This window comes from Astyanax mexicanus, chromosome 4 (assembly GCF_023375975.1).
Source record: "Astyanax mexicanus isolate ESR-SI-001 chromosome 4, AstMex3_surface, whole genome shotgun sequence".
Classification (NCBI taxonomy): Eukaryota; Metazoa; Chordata; class Actinopteri; order Characiformes; family Acestrorhamphidae; genus Astyanax; species Astyanax mexicanus.
In genome coordinates, this window is record NC_064411.1 from 34,410,709 (window position 1) to 34,433,167 (window position 22,459).

The window sequence follows — 22,459 nt, forward strand, 5'->3', positions numbered from 1 at the left end:
ACTACATTTTATATTTAATAGAATTATATGATTAATCACACCTTTTCTTTTAATATAATGTTATTATTGAAATGCCTCTTTCCATACTGCAACAACACAGTACAAGCTATAAGAAAAAACACAAATATATAAGATACAAATTTTTTAACGTCAGTAAAGTTCAATGCCAACAATGCATGTTTAACCATAACTTTAAATCAACATAAAATCAATGTGCACAAATATCTCAGCTCTAAATCGGAGTATTACGGCACGGTATTTCTCAGAGAATTCTAAATAGGTTTTATTTTTAGATTTGTATTAAGTTATTTATAATTTGTTTACGTGTTCAATCAAGTTGTGCCACACAGGTGATTCTGGTCAGAGCTGGTTTATGGAGAGACTGCCCACTTCCTCATACCTTTCATTATATCAGTGAAATACTGCTCACCGCTGGAGAGAGCCCGCGAGTGAGTTCAAAATGAATGGAGGTGAAAGAAGGTAAAATAGTTCATATCCACTTGGACGTGAAATATTCCCTAAAATTTTAAAATTATAATGAAGTATTTTGATGAAAGATAAATAAAATCTTACCTGTATTTGTCATTTTTTTTCTAAATTAAACCGGGTTTAGTCAGTAAAGGCGCTGCATTACTGCTACTGTGAGCTGATTGGTTGGTTGGTTTAAAAGTTTAAACAATATACCTGTGGTGCTGAAACATTTAGTATTTAGAAATCAGTACATTTTTCAGTATGAAAATTAATTAACATTTTTAAACGTTAAACTCAGTTCAGAATCTCTTCGGGTTTGTTTGACCAGCAGAAGGCGCTCATGAGTAAGTCAGCTCACAGTAGTAGCTTTACTGCCTAAAACCCCGTTTACTGTAGAGAAATGTAGTAACTAATTAACAATTTTATTGATGTTTTAGTAAAACACGTATTCTACTTTCTACAGTTCATGGAATATCCTGCTCGAATAGTTACTATTATTAGTTGGTGTTTTTAGCCGTTTAGCTCCATTCACCTCCATTCATTTCACACTCACTCGCGGGCTCCCTCTAGCGGTGAGCAGTATTTTACTGATATAACGGAGGAGGAAAGAACCAGCTCTGATTCTCCTCTCTATTAGACAATCTCTGGTCTGATCAGCACTGATTACCGCTGGGGATTTAGGGCAATATTATGTAGTACATATAGAGTTATTCACATTATGTAAGATCTCAAACATTTGTATATTGTGTGATATTAATATAACTATGTTTCTGTCAGACATGCAAAGTATTTAAACATGTGATATACAAAAATACAGTGTAATAATAATAATAAATTATTATTATTAATAATAATAATAATAATAATAATAATAATAATAATGATCACAAAAATACGTTGTTTATAGTTTTAACTGTTTTAAACAAGGCTAATCAAGAGCAGTGAAATGTAATGTTTGTTTTGCATTTCAATTTGCCATTAATTCCCCTCCATAGTTAAGCAGATAAAATAAAAAAACCCTGTTTAAACCCTCAACGGTTGAAAGGAAGACACTACAGTGCGGTCATCAGTCATCATCATGCGGCATGGTCAGTGTATGTAGCCTATTAGTTCTGGTCCAATCCCATATCCATGTTAATCTTAAATCTTAAGTAGAAACACTTTCCATATATCTGTGCTGTCCAATGAAAAACAAGTATCTCCATTTTTGTCGAGTTTAAGTTTTTACATAATTTGAACAAACAAACTGTCCCTTACTCTTTGCCAAAATTTCTTGATGAACGGACCAATAGAAATACTTTAAAATGACCTGAATTAAACTCTTTTTTATTGACTTCTATTAAAAGTTTAGAACGTTTTTTTTTCTCTCTCCTGTTAAGTTGCTGTTTTGGAGATACTAGTTTTTTTATTGGACAGCAACGATATGCATCTTTTAAACATTCATAATCAGTCCTTATAATGAATTACTAATAATAAATAATATTATATTACTAACAATAAATAATAATAATAATCATTTATCTCACAAAATCTCTCTGAATGCCGTAATCCTTCTAAAAAAAGAAACCTAATAAATGCAGATATACAGTCCCATTATTTAATTGACAAAAATAACAACTCGATTAACTTAATTACTTAATTTAATAATTAACAACTCATTTAATACAGTCTGGGCTTTTTTTCTGACTATCGTGGTTCATCTGTAGTGTGTAGTATGTATGCATTTGGGATGCAGCCAAAGCTACAGTTCTCCGTCCACTACCACTAGGGAGCAGTAAACTCATGCATATTGGTCCCAGTCATTCCATCCCCTCTCTTGGCTTGATGAATCATTAGCTCCCAAAAGTGCAGTTCATGAATGAGGAATGTTGCCTCTTAAGATTAGCTGTCTTCAGTGCTTACTCAGTAAAGCACTGGACCATGATCCACAAGAGTGGAGGAGGTATTTATAGATAACAGCTAATGCTAAATAAATTCATTCAGAAGTTTTACTCATCAGGCAGACTGAATTCCACTGTCTGAACTTTCTTTTCTTTGACTTTTTTTGGGTGGATGAGTGTGCAGTGACTTGTCTAACTATCTAAACAGACAGCATAGTTGGACAATCATTTTGCTGTAACTGCCGGTGTTACACATTTCAGGAGTGTCTGTTCATCCCAGTATGCCTATGCATCATATTTATTTATTTATTTATTTTATTTGATCATTTTTTGATAAAATGTCGTAATTTCCATCACATTTGGAAGGCAAATTACTGAACGCACTCATTAGGACTCCTTCTATGTCTAATAATGCCTCCAAAACTACAACACATCATCCAACAAACTCTGCTCATCAACATTGTTTGGAATGATGAGGAAAGAGAGCATGGCTCTCTAAATTGAGCTCACTCGGACTCCGGCTGCTGATGGCAAGCAGCAAGATAGGGCATTTTAACCAGCGATCCTTTGTGGTCCAGTGCCTTAGGCAATGCCTTAGTCCCCTGCACTGCTCAGAGCCCCAGCATATCTTTTACAAGCAAAAATACACATTCTGTCCAAATGTTTGTGTACACCACTTTTAATCAATTCGTTCAGCTTCTCCAAGGTAAAAGTGGCCCAAATTTGATTTTCTGTCCAAATCCAATATTTATCTCTGGACAACGTTTTTAATGTGGCCCATATCTGACATCTATCTGAATGGTGCTTGCTTTTTAAGTGGCTTCATGTTAAGTTGTCACCAACAACTTATCACCAACAATTAACTGGAGCCTGGCTGAAAAAGGGACACATTATTTGGCCACAGTCAGGTTTTTATTTTATATTTCAATGTTTCTACATGGGTCTTCTTATATTATTGAAACATTTTCTGCCACTGAAGCACTCAAATCACTGTCACTTTCCATTTTATTATATACTTACATTGCCCTGAATTGAATACATATCAGATTTCAATGCCACATATTTAAGCAGCACAGAAAATGTCACATTCAGTGTGTTTTTTGCTGTTTACACAGCCACATAAAAGACACCTGTGTCACATATAACACAAGGTAACAACACATGCTTACTGAGGATGAGCACAAAGTTTCACATCAATGTTGCAATCAAGGCCTTTGTGAAGAGTAAATTCCGTGCTTGTTAAGGGACACTGAATTGTTTGGTGCCATTTGAGCAGAAACGGTTACATAATGGATGACTCTTTGTGATCCCAGCCCAGCCAATTTACATCTCTTACATCACATAATTACAGTGGGAACCTCATGAACTGCACGTTGTAGTGTTTTCTCTGCTCTAAGACACCTAATTCAGCTAAAAAAAACTAAAATGGACGGTTCTGTGTTGTGCTGTGCTGTGTTTATAGGTATATGTTTGAGTAAAATTAACATTGTTGTTTTATTCTATAAACCATTGACAATATTTATCCTGAAAAGATGCAGAGCTTTTAGACCTCAGATAATGCAAAGAAAACAAACTCATTGTCATGAAGTTTTAAGATTTTAGAAATATAATATTTGGTGGAATAACCCTGGTTTTTAATCACAGTTTTCATGCATCTTTTACATTACATTACATTTGGCAGACGCTTTTGTCCAAAGCGACTTACAATAGTCAAGTACAATGTAAAATAAGTTTAAAGGTAAAAACAACTTTGGATAGGGATAAAAGGAGGTCAAGGGGAATAATAGGATAGAGGAGTGAAGGAGAGGAAGAAGGAAATGAGGTTAGAAGTAGTTAGTGTGTTAGAGGTGTTAAGAGAGTAAGTGCTCTTTGAAGAGCTCTGTCTTCAGGAGTTTCTTAAAGATAGCGAGAGATTCTCCTGATCTGGTAGTGGAAGGTAGTTAGTTCCACCATTGGGGAACTCTGTATGAGAACAGTCTGGATTGCTTTGTGTGAATGTTTGGCAAAGCGAGGCGACGTTCATTGGAGGAGCGCAGCGGCCGGGAGGTAGCGTAAGCCTTCAGGAGCGAGTGCAGGTAGGAAGGAGCCTGTTCTGTCATCACCTTGTAGGCGATTGTAAGAGTTTTGAATTTGATGCGAGCATCAACTGGTAGCCAGTGGAGCTCAATGAGCAGCGGGGTGACATGTGCCCGTTTTGGCTGGTTGAAGACCAGACGTGCTGCTGCGTTCTGGATCATCTGGAGTGGTTTTACTACACAGGACGGGAGGCCAGTTAGCAGGGCATTGCAGTAGTCGAGGCGTGAGATGACGACCGCTTGCACCAGGAGTTGGGTGGCCTGTTGCGTCAGGAACGGTCTAATTTTTCGGATGTTATAGAGCGCAAAGCAGCAGGACCGAGCAACTGAGGCCACATGGTGCGTGAAGGAGAGTTGGTCATCAACCAGAACACCCAGTCTTACATGCTGCTTTTGGATAACTTTATGCCACTCCTGGTGCAAAAATACAAGCAGTTCAGCTTGATTTTATAGGTGTGATCATCCATCTTCCTCTTGATTATATTCCAGTGGTTTTCAAATTGGTAAAATCAAAGAAACTCATAATTTTTTATTTTATTTTTTTCCAGAGCTTTACATGTTCCTTACATTCACACATGTACAATTTCATTCATTCGAAAAACTCCTTCTTGGCGTGTTATTTTCGTCAATGCGTGTATATTAAAACAAAACAACAATAATGTATAATGGAAATGAATGTAATCAGTAATGCAATTTCATCATAGTCATGTCTGCTCCACTAAGAGGGACGCTCCCTTCACTCCACTGGAAATCCCACTGCTGGACGGCTGGATTACAGCATCATGCTGGCATTCACACACATTCTCCTCTGATTAAATGCGTCATTGAGTAAAGGTCAGACGAAGCTGCTCGGTGTGTGTCGTCCTTCCTGGAAGCTGAAGGGAATCCTCTCCCTGCAGTAATCGCTTATAGTCAAATCAGAGTGGAGCATCTCTGCAATTCACCCTGGCTTATCTTTACACTCTCCCCCAGCCACGGAGTGTTCCACCGGATACACACTCACTTAGGAAAATACAGAAAACACACATTTGCAGCATTAATTTGCTTACATCATAAAGCCATCTGTTAAATGAACTGTATTTTTGGCCCAATCCTCCTTATAAGTCATAAGTGGCATGTGCAGTGTTTTAAAATCCAGAGAATTCAGTAAATATCAAATGTTTCCCTAAACATATCTAATGTAAGTGGAATAAACCAGAACCATACTTTAGAATATGTATATTTTTAATTTATCAGATCATTTTACTTGCTATGATTTTTTTTGCAGTTTACACATTTACATTTATATTAGATTCCAACAACTCCCTTATTTTTGGTCAATTAATGTATATTAAAATAACACAAAAGTTATGTGTGATAAATGTATGCTTGTGTCTAAAAAGCTCTGCTGCTACTGGTTGTGTTTATTTTAAATGCAGTACTGCATGTATTACATAAAAATGTTTTTGTGTTTAAACTGATTTTTTTTAAAAATATCCTTTTAATAATATTTTTAAAATAAAAGTTTTTAATAATAAATGTTTTTTTAAATAAAACTAACTAATGAAACATTTCACTGCATTTTCAAATGAAAATGTGTACCTATGTCAATTTACATATAAATAATAGCACTGTTGTGTTTTACTGATAAATGCAGTATTTTAAAATAACCTTTTTTAAAAATCATAAAGTACATTTTAATAAAATTAGCTGATTAAATTTTAATTACATTTTAAAATGAAACAAGTAGTGTAGTGGTTTATACTGTAGTTTAACATTCACACATATACATTTGTATTTGATTTCAACAACTCCTTTTTGATTGTGTTTCTTTTTGGTCAAAGAATGTTAATTAAAATAAAACGACAGTTTTATTTATTCATGAATAAATAAATGTCTATGAACATGTGAGAAAACTTTAATATCCAGTATATCCATAAACATTAATCTCTAAAAATAAATTCCTAAAGTTAGTTTTTCCTATGTAGTTAAACAAGAAACCTACATATGTAGAGAAATATACATTATATAAAGCTGTAAGCTGTAAGACACATTTCATAAATGTCATTCATATCTGCATTGATTTATAGAAATTATTCAAATAATCAGATTGTCTCCTTGATCATCTACATTTATGGAAAGGGGATAATTATATTAGCCTTTTAGATTTTTCTGTGGATCAATTCTTCAGTGTAATCTAACGGAAGACTCATCTCTGAGAGACAGAGATGCTGATGCATCTTTGACTCCAGTAAAGGCCTGTATTCATTCATTGATTCATTCATATTCCCAGATGTGGGAGGAAAGGGAAAGATAGTAAAATACAAAATGATTCTCAGTGGGAGAGGAAACAGGAAGCTCTGAGCTGGTGCAGAGATTTTATTTCCATGAGGCAGAGTGTGTGGGAGGCCGTGTGTCCGATAAGGGAATCCCAGTGCATGTGCAGGCCGGTCTAATGGCCTCGTGCAGAAGCTTAATGCTCTGTTCTATACTGTTCTTTATGCGTTTAAACCCCCATTATCGCCATTATAACCCTTATAGCTGTTCTGATACAGGAAAGCAGAGGCACATACAGAGCAATGCTATTCATCTGTGTCTAATCTGTGTTTTGCTATTAAATCATTTGAAAATCATTTACTGTAGAAAAATGCACAATTAGGTTTCAGATCATTAGGTGGAAAGATGAGACCAGAAGGATGATCACAGCAGCTGATTTCAACCTGACTAAAAAAATTCCAAAGCTTTGACACACAAGGTAACCACTGTGATATCCACTAAGCGTTTTTATTTCTTTAATCGTCTTTTTATAGTTTTTCTTTGTTTACAATATATATTTACAACTTCAGTGACCACATATGTACTGTATAAACCCAAGCACATGCAGACTGCTTTTACAAACATTAGTGAGCCCAGTCTGTTACTGTGATATTTATGAAATGTACTGCTAAACATTCCATAGTCAATTGTCAGTGACATTATAACAAAGTGAAAGTGATTGTGAGCTCCTTCCTGTTCCATCATGACAGTGTAGCAGTGCGCTAAGCAAGGTCCATTATACAACAGTTAGTTCTGACCTCACAATCTAATTGGTTAAAAGGTGTTCTAACCGTGCTGATATTTGTGATAATAGCCCGGCATTCTTACACTAAATCTGTATCACTCCGCGGACGCGTTGTCGAGTAACAGTATATAGACACAAGACATTTTTGTATCATCCTACACGAGCACCAGCAGAAGCATTAGCTTAGCACAGGCTAGCGTCCACCCAAAGCATGCTCATCTGTAGCCCACTGTGCTGGCTCGTCTTTTGTGGACAAAAAAAGAAAAAAAAATCCATCAGTCACCTCGTCCGCAGTCTATAAATCGGAGCGCTAACCAGCTAGTCTAGTCTAATCAAAGCTTATGCTGAGCTAAAGCAAGCTAACTTATCCACAGTCCTAAAGGCACAGCTAGCCTGCCAACTAGCAAACCAACACCACCCAGCAAACAGGCAGAAATGCTCCATAAGACTGTAATTGTATATTTTTTGTACAGTTCTGTTACAGTTCACTTGATGTGAAACTACTTTTTCATGAATAGCACAGTCTGTATTAAAGCATATTCACTATTTTTTTCTTTTATTTTCTTTATTCATTTTGTAAATAAAAAAAAAGTTGTATAAAAGCAATGGAACACTCGAGGTCATGTGTTTTATGGTGAATAACATCACGGCTGTGATGATCTCTGATGTTATTCGTGATGACACATGACCTCGAGTGTTCTATTGCTTAATAAGAGTTCAGACCTCAGCCCCATGGAACACCTTTGGGATGATTTACAGCCGAGACTATGAGCCAGGCCTTCTTATCTAACATCAGTATCTGACTTCACAAATGTGCTTCTGGAAGAATGATCAAAAACTCCCATAAACACACTCCTAAACCTTGAGGAAAACCTTCTTAGAATAGAGTTGTTAGAGTTGAATCTGTTATTTCAGACCTCATATTAATAAAATGTATTACTCTCCGTACTCTACTCTGTTGGGTCATGTGGTCATTTAGTTGGGTTAAAACTGATTTGATCAACTCTGTCAGATAAATCCAACTATGAACATTTAAGAGTGTTAAAATTACTCTTTGGGAGTAAAAATCAACTCGGAAATGTTTAACTCTAAAATTTGAACACTCAAGTTTTTTGCTGTGCATGGATAAAGAATGGGATGTCACTTAAATTCATATTCGTGCAAAGGCAGACTAGTGAATACTAGGTTAGCTACTACATGGGTAGCCAGTCAGCGATCATCTTTAGTTACTTATTTTTGGAAGGGATGTTTGGTTTTGATCATAAAAACAGAATACATGATCCTCTAGGAGCTTCACGAAAATTATATAATAGGAATATCCAGTAGAAAGTTCAATTATAACTGATATAATATATACATATAAAACATAATATGAACATATAATATATTATCTGATAACTGATGTAGTGGTTATAATAAAGAAAATATTTCCATAATGAAACTTAATTGAAGCTATCTCCAGAATAAAGTCCTTGTAGAATTTATATTCAGCTTTTTTCCTAACAATTGTTAATTATATAAATAGTTTAAAAATGTTTAAACAGAAGAGGAGGAGTCCTTCTTGAATTTTGGGTCCTCTTAAGGTTTCTTTCTCCTGCTCTAAGATAGTTTACTAGGGGTGCTATGTTTTTATGTGTTGGTTATTTAATAGTTTCTGACCTCTCTCCTGTCCCTGTCATGTGCCTTAATCAATCATGGACACTGCTTGCAATTTGCTTTGCGTAGATATTGTGTATTGCCAACCTTAACATATAATAAGAAATACTTATTACTTTTAATCTTTTTATGTCTACTTTTTTGCAATTTGCAATCAAAAACACACTTATTTCTGAGACATGCATTTAAATAATGCACATATCCACCTAAACCTTAACATGATATTGTAATTTGTTTTGTATATGAAACAGTTGTAACTTTGGTAAAGTCTTGCAAAGGTGTTTATTGTAGGGTTTTTTTTATATACAAAAAAATAAAATTTATATGCAAGTGTTGCAAAGGTATGCATCAGATCAGATTCCGAATTACAATTAATATTTTGAATTAATCTAAAAATGTCCTCTGATATCTTATTTACATAATTTAAATCTACATCCCATAAACATGTATTGTTATGCAATTATATGCTTACATGTATAGAAATGTCCTTAAAAAAATATTTCTTATAGTGAATGATTTTTTCACAGCTTTAGCTATATAAAACTAAAAATAGAACTTTGGAAATACGTGTAAGATGTTTCTTTAGAAAATAGAAAAGCTTTATAAGTTAAAGATTTTATTGTGTCAAAAATGAAATAAAACATTACAGAAAATACATATAAAATAAGAAAATACTAAGTCTACAGGAACAAGGTCCAGTGACCAGGCAAAAAAAAAAACATTTAGTCAGAATGTTGATATGATCATCTATAAATAAGATAGGCCCTACTGTACATTCTTACAGTAACATACTGCATATTTATTCACAGCTGATCTGTGCATTTCACTGACTGTGAAAAGCAGCACAACTGACAGCTTGATAAATCCATACTGTGGGTTACAGTCTGTATTTGTTCCAGGGGAACAACATCTTACAACTTTACACCAGTTCTTCACCAGAGAACCGGTGTCAGAACCTAGCTTCATCTAAATAATGACTCTGTGTCTTTATTAGCTAGCTAATCTAGCTAGTTTGGCACTGGATCTACAAGGCTAAAGAAGCTAACAAAATACAGATGCTTATAATCCACTATTTCACATAATCATTCTCCTCAAACTGTATGGAGATATACAGTAATCTCTGATAAACTTGCTTATGTGGTTTCTGCCACTGTTTCTGACTCACTGCAACATAAAAAAATTAATAAAATACAGGCTTCAAGATAATGCTAACATGTTTTTTTGTTACACCAACTAACTAAGCTTGTTAAGGTACCTCAGACCATTTCTCCACACAGCAGTGAGTCAGAGAGTGTCAGAAAACACATAAACAAGTTTTTTTTTTTTTTTTTTTTACTAAACAAGACTGAACATCTTCACACATTATTCAAACATGCAATTAGCACAAGGCTAACAGCTAGCTACAAACTTCTATTCTTTGTTAGCTACTTAGCTACTATAGCCTCATATTTCCAGTGTACAACTAAAGAAACAAGCTTCAGACACTCAAATATATCTTTGTTGACTACACTAGAGGTCAAAGGGAAAACTGCATAAGTCATAATTTTTAGATTTATATTTTCGACTCGTTGTTGTTCGTGGACTCTTTCCGGTGAGCCAGAAAGGGATACATGCATTTATCAGCTCCAAGAAAGCGGTACATGCACACGATGGCGTCAAATGGCAAAATCCTGAAACAAAGCGATAAGAAGTTTCGCAAATTAGTAACTAGTACACATTATAGAAAACATGGACAGTGTATTGAAGGGTAAAATAGGAGTTGGACAGTGGACATTACTTACGTTTTCATAAAGTTGACCACGTACATAGCACGTGGTGTGCAGACCATGGGCTGGTTGGTGAGAATGGCCCTCATTGCTTGCTCCACACAATACTCAGGCTTCAGAGGTGGGAAGAACGGCGCTATTTCTTTCCTGCACAAACAACACATTACACAACATATTACTACTGACTGTCAAAACCTAGCATAGTGACAAACCACACATAACTATTCCAAAGTGAGAAATTAGAACTTGCAATGTCATTTTCAAGGGATGCATCTAATATTTGGCAACTAAAAATGTTTGTCCCAAAAAGGCATTTGAAATGACTGAATAATAATAATCATATTAAATACAATGTTTTGGATGACACAGTTGCACTGCAACCAGTGTGGAATAAGACTGTCATTTTTATTTTTGCTGGGGCAAATTAATTATTTCTTGTTTCGCTAATTTACAAGTCAAACTATGATTTGTTGGTATGTTAAAATGTTCAGTGTTCCAGAAATGTTTTTAAATTCTAGTTAAGCAAAACAACAATACATTTAGACTATTTAACTGGAAATGGTAGAAGAAGTAAAATTGATGAAAGCCATCAAAACTTTTCATATTGGTGTCTAACCATATGAAGCCATAGAAAATTCAAAAATGAAAGTATTAAAATGAAATGACTATCCAGATTTTGTATTTCAACAGTTGTTTAAATTATTTTTTTGCCTTTATATAGTATTTTAAATAACAGTATATATTTATTGTAATGGAAATACAATGCAATACAATGACTGTACATAAAATATAGTTATGACTTACATTATTTAATAACATCTTTCTGTTTAAAAGAAACTTGAAATATGCAAGCAAACATTTAAAATACCTTTCAGTATCCAGTTTTTATAATATTTTACTAAAAAAAATATTACTCTAAAAGCTTACAAACCTGATTTTGCAGCCTTGGAACATGCCAGTGTCCACCAGGAATGGACAGACCAGGGTCATTTTAATTCCGTCTTTATTGGCCGCCTTTAACTCGTGACTCAAGGACTCGTGGAAACCTATAGCGCCAAACTTACTTGCACAATAGTCCTGTAACAAACATAACAGAAGATGCTTTACACAGATATCACTGATTCAAAACGGTGTGTCTTAAAATTCAATGCTGTATTGTCTACAATATTCTCTAAAGAAATAATTATGTAATATTATTTTCTAACAAACATAGATCTAATGCTTATGTTATCCATATTATTTGTACCAAGATAAAAATTGTTGTGTGCTCTGATATATTACTATTACATGTAAATACCAACCTCCACACCAGCTGTGGTAAACAGACCCAGGGAGCTGGCCACAGTAACGATGTGTCCATGATTTAAATCCAGCATCTTGGGAAGAAACGCCTTTGTGGTCTGAAAAACACAAAGACAAATTAGCACCCACAATCTGACTGACCTAATTATCCTGGGTCTTCATATTTATGACTCTAAATACACTTAAGATCAACTGAATAAAATACTCACCCAGAAGTGGGCATGGCAGTTGACCATCATAGTCCTTTCAATCAGCTCATCAGGACATTCCAGAAGATGGTGTCCTGAGACCACTCCAGCATTATTGATGAGGAAGGTGACATTGCCAACCTCTTGTCGCACCTTTTCTGCTGTGGAATACACACTCTCTCTCTTGCTCACATCACACACGTAGGTGTAAACCCTGGGTTGGTAAAATGGCACGTCTTCAACTCCGTCCCCAGACCCTGGAAACAAAGAAAGTGTTGATTTGCACTTAATTAAGTTAATTAAGGATAATACAGGTTTCCACCATTTGCATGGAAATGAGTTAAATGAGCTGATGAGTCTTTCCTAAAGCAGGATTTCTTAGTCATTAGTTAGCTAAGCAAGCCTTAAGTTTATTCAAGTCATTAATATGGAATCTGATAATCCAGTTAATTAAGAAATCATGATTTGTTACAACATCAAGGGTAGGACTGGTTACTAAAAGGTTATATCTGTTTATGTAGTTTTAAAATATTGTTTTAAACTTATTAACATAATTTAGACTGTATAAACACAATTTGTTGTTGTCACTTTCTAGTTTTAGTAAAAGAAAAACTATTCATTAGTAAGAAATTTCACATTTTAAATAAAACATACAAAAGTATTTCAAAGCTTCAGGTGTCCATGTTTAATATTTAATATGAGAATTTTTTTTTTATCAATGTTACCAAAGTGCTAGCTAGCCTACTAACAGAAACTTAAAGTAATCGAGCTAGCCTATGTGAAGGGTATGTGTTTTTCTGGATGAACAACTGGTCTTTAGCATGAATTAACTGACTAACTTGTGTTGAAACACATAGATTAGCTAAAACAATCTAGAAATGTGTTGCTACTGTAAGCCATGAATTACTGCTGAATAATATAACTGATTATACTGTCTATATAAAAAGACAAATATTTAAAAGACATTATATGTAATGATTAAAATGAAGATAAAACTATTGTTCACATTAAATGTACAAATATTGTGCGCTCTTATTTTGACATTAGCAGTTACAAATGATATCTTAGAAAATAGACTGCTAATTTGACAGCTAAGGGCAGATGTTAAGCAAGCTACCAGGGTAATAAACATTATGAGAAAAATAGAATAAGCACCAGTGTTATAAGCACTAAAAGAGTCTATTAAATATATAAAGCAATCTATAGAGAAGTATAATAGTATGTGCTATTTTCCTGTAAAACATTAAATAAAAACAATACCATAAAAAATCAATTGACACACTAAATCACATAAGTTAGGTTAGCTAAAACAATCTAGAAAAGTTTTGCTACTGTGAGCCATGAATTTCTGCTGGCTAATATAACTGATTAAGTTATATTGTCTATATAAAAAAGCTATGATAACTATTTTTTTAAAGGCATTACATGTAATGATGAAAATAAAGATAAAAAAGTAGTGCATAATAAATGTACAAATATTGTGCACTCTTATTTTGACATCAGCAGTTAGCTACCATAGTATCGCGATATACCGCGGACAGTATCGCGATATATCAGCTGTTGTTTATTATTACAACCCTCTAGTCTACAGCTGAGTTTTATTTACCTCTGCGCGGCTCGGTCTCTCGGTAGATGTCCCGCACCAGCTCCGCGGTCTCCTCGTTCGCCTCCCGGTTGATGTCCCACAGAACCAGCGTGGCTCTTCTCCGGGCGAACTCCGTGGCGAACAGCCGCCCGAGTCCGCTCCCCGCCCCGGTCACCACACAGACCTGCCCCGCCACTCTCTTCTCCCGGGGCTTCACCAGCCATTTCGCTCCGGCCAGAACAAACGACCAGATCACTTTAAAAGACACCACGAGGAGTTCAGCGGCGATGTTCATCCTTCAAACTACCACAACAACAACTACAGAAACTACCAAAACTTCTGAACAGCAGACAGTAATGGCACCTGAAGCTCCACAGGTAACTATCTACGTTAAAAGCCTGAATACAACAGGGGCAGGAGTAGAGAGTCCTGTAGCCTTCAGCAGTGCACTAAAGCTATTTAAACTCCCCTTTCTAAACTCAGATTAAAGATTAAACCCTGAACAATCTTTCTCAGATCAGCAATCAGACTCCTCCTGCTCCAGAACAGCAGAGACCCCTAACTTTAAACGCATGCCTGCTTTGCATAACCCCAAACACCAAGCCTGCAGGAGCTACGTAGTACAGACTTTGAGCCCATCCTACCTGATTTACATATCATAGCTCTTCACTGCTGATGTGGGAGGATGGGAGGAAATGGATTATAAATTAGGGGAAAGTATTTTTTTATTTAGTTTTTATTATTTTTGCGTTGTTTAACACATTGTGTAAAAATAATACATTTATAAAAATTCCAGTACTTACACATACATGACTTTAGAATATATTTCACCAATTATTTTGAAATCTTAAATAAAAGAGATATAAAAATAAAATACACTGCCTTGCCAAAAAGAGAGTCGCCACCTGGATTCAACTAAGTAAATTATCTGGGGTTGCTGCAGTTGGTCAGGTCTAGGTTCAGCAACAGTATGCACTGAAAAAAATGAGGTCAGCTGACTACCTGAATATACTAATTATAGACCAGGTTATTCCATAAATGGATTTTTTCTTCCCTGATGGCACAAGCCTATTCCAAGGATGTGTCATGGAGCTGGAATTGTGAAAGAGTGGTTCAGGGAGCATGAGATCATCATTTTCACTCATGGATGGATTAGCCATCACAGAGTCCAGACCTTAATCTCATTGAGAATCTTTGTAATGTGCTGGAGAAGACTTTGTGCAGAGGTCAGACTCTGTGGTGAAAAAATAATGCAACACTGGAAAGAAAGAAATCCTGTGACGTTGCAAAAGCTTATTGAAACAACGGCACAGCAAATGCATACCGCAGTCAAAGCTAGACCAAAAAGACCAAACGCCAAATATTAGAGTGCGTGACCTTTTTTTCATAAACTCACTGTTTGTGGTATTTGTTTGCCCTAGATGCACTGTTGTAAACATATAATATTTGATTTATATATCACAGTTGATCAAAGTTGATAAAAGATTTGTAGATTATACTAAATATTTGAATGTCACAAGTTACAGTACAGAAATGGAGAAAGGTGGTCAAAAAGGTAGACTAGACACAGAGGAACAGCAACATAGGTATTGCAACTAAGGATACACACACATGCTGTGAAAAAGCGCTAATTATGAAGTATGAAGTTACTATATATATATATATATATATATATATATATATATATATATATATATATATATATATATATATATATATATATATATTTTTTTTTTTTTTTTCTATATTATAGATGTTTGTGGACTGCATAAATAGTAGCTCATTCTTGTCCCCTCAAATAAAAAAAGCCGCTTTTTAATAAGTAAACTGCTATCTCATGTTTTGGAGTTGTCATTTTTATATAGTATCTTATTATTTTGAGATAGTAAGTCATTAATTTTAGATAAAATAAAATTATGAGATAGTATCTCAAAGTAATGACTTACTATCTCAAAATAATGAGATATCAGTTTACTTAAGGAGGAGAAAGAACATTGACTGGATTTTTTAATTTATTTTATTTAAGGTGGTGGAAATGGGCTTCCATAAGAAACAGATAACGTTATTTATAATTCAGGGAAAAATTTGAAACCGTTAAAAATGGGGTTTTAGGGTGTTAATCGTATGAAGCGAGCTCTTTCTGCGGTGTTTGTACAGATATTGTATGTATTTCAGGCTTTGGAAAGGTACTACATGGGACATTTTGACCGGAAGTGTAGAGTGGCGTATAAGACGCCCGCTGCGCATGCGTGAAGCCCTCTTTCACTGTGGGGATCATGGCGGGCGAAGCGTAAGTTGGTTGTCTTCTTGTTTGAATCGTGTAACATCGCCTTCAGGGCGGTCTGTTTCTACGCGTTTATGAGTGGAGGATACAGTGAAAGCACTTATACATGTTATAAAGTATGAATTTGGGGGATATGATTAAGGATGGTGATAAAATTTGATGTTATTGGTCAGGGGTGTTGTGGGCTCAGTGAGGCTCTAGCAGCGTGTGATAAAATGGCCTGAAACTGCCGAAGCACTGCGTGATTACGCGTTTACGGGCGGCAGGAGGAAGAAAGTGAAGTGTGGAAGGTGAAATCTGGTTATGGAGCTTGTTTTTGTATGTATTTGTGTGTTGTGACTTTAAGCTTCTGCGTGTTGGAGCTGTAGGTTTAGCTAGTGTGGCTAGCCGGCTAGTGTGCTACAGTTAACTAGCTAGCTAGTAGAGTCACAGAAGTCAGATGTGATGTGTGTTTTTGTAGGTAACGTTAGTTAAATGTCACGATAGGGGATTTGTTGGAATTATGGTTAACTATATAAGTGAACGACTTAAGTACTCTGCATTTGTATCTTTTAAGTAGCTAGCTTAATATCTTAACATTTGTCTGTATTGAGTCCAGAGCACTTTATTGCTCCTTAAGGTGGCCTGACTGATGTCCCCACAAAAGTCTTTCATTAGGGTGAGCAATACAACCTTAATCTAGCACATTTGATCTAGTAATGATCTCAGAATTTTTCAGTTCAGTACCTGATGAGTGTTGACTCTGGAAGTACCATAAATCAGGCCCACATTTTTGATGGTCCAGAAGTAGGGTTGATGGAATGATTATTTTACTGTCACTATACACAATATACATTCTTGAGTGTATTGTACAACTGTACCAACTGTACGTTTAATTAGTGAATGTAGTCATGTTTATCAGAATAATTCAGGATGAAGTGTGGCACATATTGAATATAAAACAGTATGGTTAAATGTATAGGAGAGAATATTTAGGTAGTGGTTAGTAAGAATCTGCTGTTACTGACTGATATTGTCGGTATGTCAGGTATGTAATTTAAATGTTTTGAGGGATTTTTTTTTTTTTTTTTTTGGCTACATGCAGCTCTATCCAGAATTGAGAGGTTTTAAAACAAATTTCTGTGGTGGGTCTGACAATGTTGGATGAAAGATGGAGAATTCTTAATGGACGACCAATTGAAGTAGTTCTTATTGTGTAAATCTAAATGTTTTAAATTATTTGATACTGAATTAAATGATACTGGTTACAAAAGTATTTTTATTCAGCCGAGCAAAGATGAATCTGCATCTGGCCCACAAAACTGCTTTTGGACAAAAGTTAGTTATCGTTAAAGTATCAAATACCTGGACCGCTAGTAGGTGCCAGATGTGGCACAGGTTCAGATGACAGTAATTTTGCTATCAGTGGATACATGCGTCAAGGTGCATAAAATGTTTAACTGTTGTCAAGCTTCAAATTAACAAATAGCTCAATTTGTCTATCGGTGCATTTGATATGACAACTTGAATTGTTGTTGAATCTAAACCTTTTTTTTTCTTTTCTGCTTTTAGAGAACAGAAGAAGGACAAGAAGACCAAGAAGGTTCCTTCAGTCCCTGAAAGCCTCTTGAAGAAGAGGAAGCACTATGCCGCCGTCAAGGCCAAGCGCATCAAGACCAAGCGGGTTGAGAAAAAGGTTAGAGGCTTGCTTAAAAAATGACTTATTTTTATGTTGAGGTTCACAGGTGTTTTGCTTTGGCCTGTCTTGTGAATGTTGATTTTATTAAGTTTGCTGTTTAACACTTTTAGGCCCGCAGAGTCACAAGGAAGCTCATCTTCAAGAGGGCTGAGGCTTACCACAAGGAGTACAGGGAGATGTACAGGCGCGAGATCCGTCTGAACAGGATGGCTCGCAAAGCAGGCAACTTCTACGTCCCTGCCGAGGCCAAGCTGGCTTTTGTTGTGAGGATCAGAGGGTAAGGACTTTAATGGATGGTTTATGGTGTTTATTTCACCCAAACTAGGTGTTCTTTAAGACTACTATTCTTTCAAAGTCTTGAGTTTTACTCTTGACCATTTTAAATTTGATTCTTGTCCATAGTGCAGTTTAGCTGCTTAGTGTTTTGAGATGACTCTTTTGGGTGAAATGTTCTTTAAACTCTTAATGTCAGAGTGGTTAATGATGCAGCTCTTTTTTCCCCGTCTTATCGACCATGGTGATTTCTTTGAAATTAAGCCAAATTCTCTGAAACCACTCTTTCTGAATGGATTTTTTGTCTACTTGGTAAAATGTAAAAGGGGTTCATGCAGTTTGTTCTTTTTACTGCAGTATCAACGGTGTCAGCCCCAAAGTGCGCAAGGTGCTCCAGCTCCTCCGTCTCCGCCAGATCTTCAACGGCGTCTTTGTTAAACTCAACAAGGCCTCAATCAACATGCTCAGAATCGCAGAGCCCTACATTGCTTGGGGGTAAGGAAAACTAGACCTGAACTGACATTACATTTTGACCATCACCAAATGGTAATTTGAACTTCTGCAGTGGATAAACTGGGACCATGTTAAATTATAGAGGTTTAGTACGGTGTTCATGTGCTACTAAGAAAAGAGATTGTTTTCCACTTGTTCAGAACAGGTTCAGATTTTTTTAAATGTATTTTTTTATTGTCCATGAAATATGAAATGGCGAATGCAAAGTTATGGACACTTGTTTTTTAGGGAAACTGCACTAGCAGATTACTGAATTAGCAGCTGCATTGATAAATAATTTATATACCAGTTTAATACTGATGTTTTTCTGTAGTTTTAGTGTTAAAAGGTTAAAGGTCACATCAACTTGAACAGTATCACATCATTTGTCCTCTAAAAATTTAACTCTTGTAAGGGACACAGTTTATGCACAATTTCCAAGTCCAATTTGTGCCCTAATTCCAACATGTGTGTTCTGCATAGATCTTAAGGATTTTCTGAACGTTAAGGCAGAAAAAGTGCATTTTGGTGTTTGTAAATGGTTCCAATGAACTTGTTACAATTTATGCTGCAAATCAGTCTAGTATGAGGGTGAGATGGGTATTTGTCTGCTCTTAAGTAATTAATTTTTTTTTTTTTGTGTAGTTATCCCAACCTGAAATCAGTCCGCGAGCTGATCTACAAGCGTGGACATGGCAAGATCAACAGGCGTCGCATTCCTCTGACAGACAACGCTCTCATTGAGAAGAACCTCGGTAAGTTTACAGTAAAAAAAAAAAAAAATGACCCTATTTTTAAACCTGGTTGCTTTATGTAATGAGCTGAAATTTATTCTGAATTTAGATTGTAGCCACTTACATTCACTCTTGGTGTTCACACCATCTACGGTTAGTCAGGCTAAGGTAGAATATTTGTTTGGAACATTATGCAGAGTCACTATGGTTATATTGAGAGTTGCATTGGTTGGTATTGTCTTTAAGAGATACTTTACACTATTATATCGTGGTTCAGATGCATGTCTGACCACCTGTGGTTTTGGATACTTATCCAGACGTTTGATGTAACCAGCTGTAAATGAGGTTGTTGACCTTTGTAAAGAAACATGACCACTACATATTTACATTGTACTAGACCTGCATGTACTTTCTGCTTCTTTTGAATACCACTCATGCAGCCTGTACTTCTTTCCAGGGCGCACTGGAATCATCTGTGTCGAGGATTTGATCCATGAGATCTACACTGTTGGAAAGAACTTCAAAGCTGCCAACAACTTCCTCTGGCCATTCAAGCTGTCCTCTCCTCATGGTGGTATGAACAAGAAGACCACTCACTTTGTGGAGGGAGGAGATGCTGGAAACCGTGAGGACCAGATCAACAGATTGATCAGGAGGATGAACTAACACCATGCATGGTGAGATTATTCTTGCCACACAATAGATGAGATTTTAGATATATAACTTCATTCATAGTGATGCTTCGTTGTAGTATGGGAGCAGCACTCTGGTCTATATTTGTTTGTAGAATACATTTTGTCATAAATGTTTGATTAGGGCTTCAGTGATGACCACAGCCTTGACCTTTTTGTTGAAGTGAAAATCAACTGATTTTGTTAGAACTAGTAACTTTTACAATAGTGTTAAATCCCCATAATATTTGGCATCACCATGATTACACACACTGCCTGGTTATTTAATATCCAATCCCACCATGGCTCACTGAGTCTTTTGAGTTTTTGCCACACAAATGTGCATAAACTCTTCTGATATTACTGTTAAAATAATTTTAGAAGCCAATCGTTTTAACTATGGTAAAAAAGGTTCTCTTAAGTGGTATAGTCATAATCTCCTGGTGTATTTTTAGAAGTGTTTAATTTCAGCAACTGAACTAGATTTTGCTAATTTATTTTAACTATTAAATTATTGGTTTATCCCTCGCTTGTAAGATAAAAAAAAAAAAAACACCTTTTAAATACATGTTCATCATGTTTTGAAACAATCATTGTTTTATAGCTGATCTAAATTATTCACAGTAGCTTCACCATTAACTTGAATAGATTTTAAGGAGGCACTTAAAAGATTTATTTGATTTATGGATATGTAATTTTATACATTGACAAAAGATAATGGCATGGTTTGGGACAGGTAAAGAGTAAGGTTTAAAAAAAAATCTTACCTGCGGTTCTGATTGTGCCTTTAAACAGTGACAAATGATTAAAGTATCACGTCAGCATATTTATATATTTTATATATTTATATATCATTAAGTTCAGCCTGTCATTTAGTGCAGTGAATCAGAACTGGATCTGTTGTCAGTGGCTGTCTCAAATATTCCACTATTTTTCATAGTAAGTGTAGAATTGCTTTTCCAAGTGGTCTCCAGTCCTGCAGGGTGCACTGCTATTTTTCTGCATGATTCATCTCAATCCGGTTCATTCACTCAACATTGTAGATCAAACAATTTCTGAATGCAGTTATAGGTTGGGTTAGGTGAGGTGGATTGGGTTTGTGGGTAAGTGTATTAGCATGTATAAGGACTACTGGTGTACAGAGATGATACTGAGGCAGTAGAAAGCTAAGTTATCTGGAGGGTTCACTTAATGCAGGGTTTTATTATTATTTTTGTTTACTAATCAATCTTTTTTTGTTTCTTCCCTTTTCAGGTGCAGGTGCCCAGGGACATTTTTCCAACAAATGAAAATAAACATTAAAAACCCAAATTTCTCTGTCTGTTTTATTTATCAAGTGTGTTTTTCACAGTAAGTGTGAACCCAACTAAATGGTTCCACCTAGTGGTCAAATATTTCATCAGAACATAAAATAGTCTATGCAAGCTGCTTGAATGTCTCTTGGATTTTTCTTTTGTCAATTAAAAAGATCTGTTATTTTAGCCATCATAAACTTCTTTTAAGTGTTTGGTGTTGCCTGTGCTGCTTAAAGGCACTGTATAGGTCTTTGATCAAGGTTTGACATTTGATCAAGGTTTGACATTTAATGCAATTCTACATTTAAATGTGAATGTTATATTGCTAATACAAAGATTTTGTATCTGTAACTTTGAAACTTTATACACTGTTAATGTCTAAAAGAGTGTTTTTGGAGTGAGGGTTTTTTTTTTTCTTTTAAAAATATTGTGTGGATGTTTTCTAATGCATTAAACCAAACAATAAACGTAGGGTTGTTTTCCAGTTAGAGAGAACATCATTTTAAGGTCATTACCCACTGTGGCCTGTAGAAGGCACCAAAAGTCACTCACAATCTCCCCAAGCCCACTGGCCGGATCACAGAGTGTCTGAGGATCCTTAACTGTTTTAACCCCTAGCATGATATTTGCTATTGCTTTGATTATATTACTTTTTGGCAGGCTAAAGATCTGTGTTGGTATCAAAGCATTTGGGAATCACTGCTTCAGCATGATTGCCTTATAGTCTAACTGCATTATGTTGCCACACATTAAAAGTCACTGTTTTAGTAACTAAAGGAAAAATCAGACAAATATGAACAGTAGTTTTAAATAAATGGACAGTGTATATGTTTGCCTGAGGGTTAAAGTAGCTTCAATGATCTGCTACAGCCATTAAATACATTCTATTTTTCTGATTTAATGTGCAAGTGAGACTAACAATTAAGATTTCATTAAAACTTTGAGCCCTCTGCATACAGAGCGTTTTCTTTTACTATTTTAACTTATATTTTACTATCTACACATCTGTGAAATATGACCTTAAACTAATATAGGAAAATCACAGAAGTTGCGTCGTTGGTGGCAAACA

General features: G+C 35.5%; 2 protein-coding genes and 1 non-coding gene across 3 annotated transcripts; 2 read left to right on the forward strand and 1 right to left on the reverse strand.

Annotated features, from left to right (window-relative positions):
* Positions 1–9,721: 9,721 nt before the first annotated feature.
* Positions 9,722–14,594, reverse strand: rdh10b (retinol dehydrogenase 10b). The gene is made up of 6 exons (XM_007252979.4): positions 13,985–14,594; positions 12,400–12,635; positions 12,190–12,288; positions 11,820–11,965; positions 10,904–11,035; positions 9,722–10,792 (listed from the first exon to the last, which is right to left on the reverse strand). The coding sequence occupies exons 1-6, from the start codon at positions 14,256–14,258 to the stop codon at positions 10,675–10,677; spliced, it is 1,005 nt and encodes a 334-aa protein (XP_007253041.3). The 5' UTR covers positions 14,259–14,594; the 3' UTR covers positions 9,722–10,674.
* A 1,544-nt stretch (positions 14,595–16,138) lies between these two features.
* On the forward strand, positions 16,139–21,406 carry rpl7 (ribosomal protein L7). The gene is made up of 7 exons (XM_007252976.4): positions 16,139–16,253; positions 17,799–17,922; positions 18,036–18,202; positions 18,556–18,693; positions 19,336–19,445; positions 19,882–20,101; positions 21,350–21,406. Exons 1-6 carry the CDS (start codon positions 16,240–16,242, stop codon positions 20,088–20,090), a joined length of 762 nt encoding a protein of 253 aa, XP_007253038.1. The 5' UTR covers positions 16,139–16,239; the 3' UTR covers positions 20,091–20,101; positions 21,350–21,406.
* Positions 18,396–18,484, forward strand: LOC125802101 (small nucleolar SNORD12/SNORD106). The gene has a single exon (XR_007439059.1). It is a non-coding gene; the product is annotated as a small nucleolar SNORD12/SNORD106 (small nucleolar RNA).
* Positions 21,407–22,459: the final 1,053 nt, after the last annotated feature.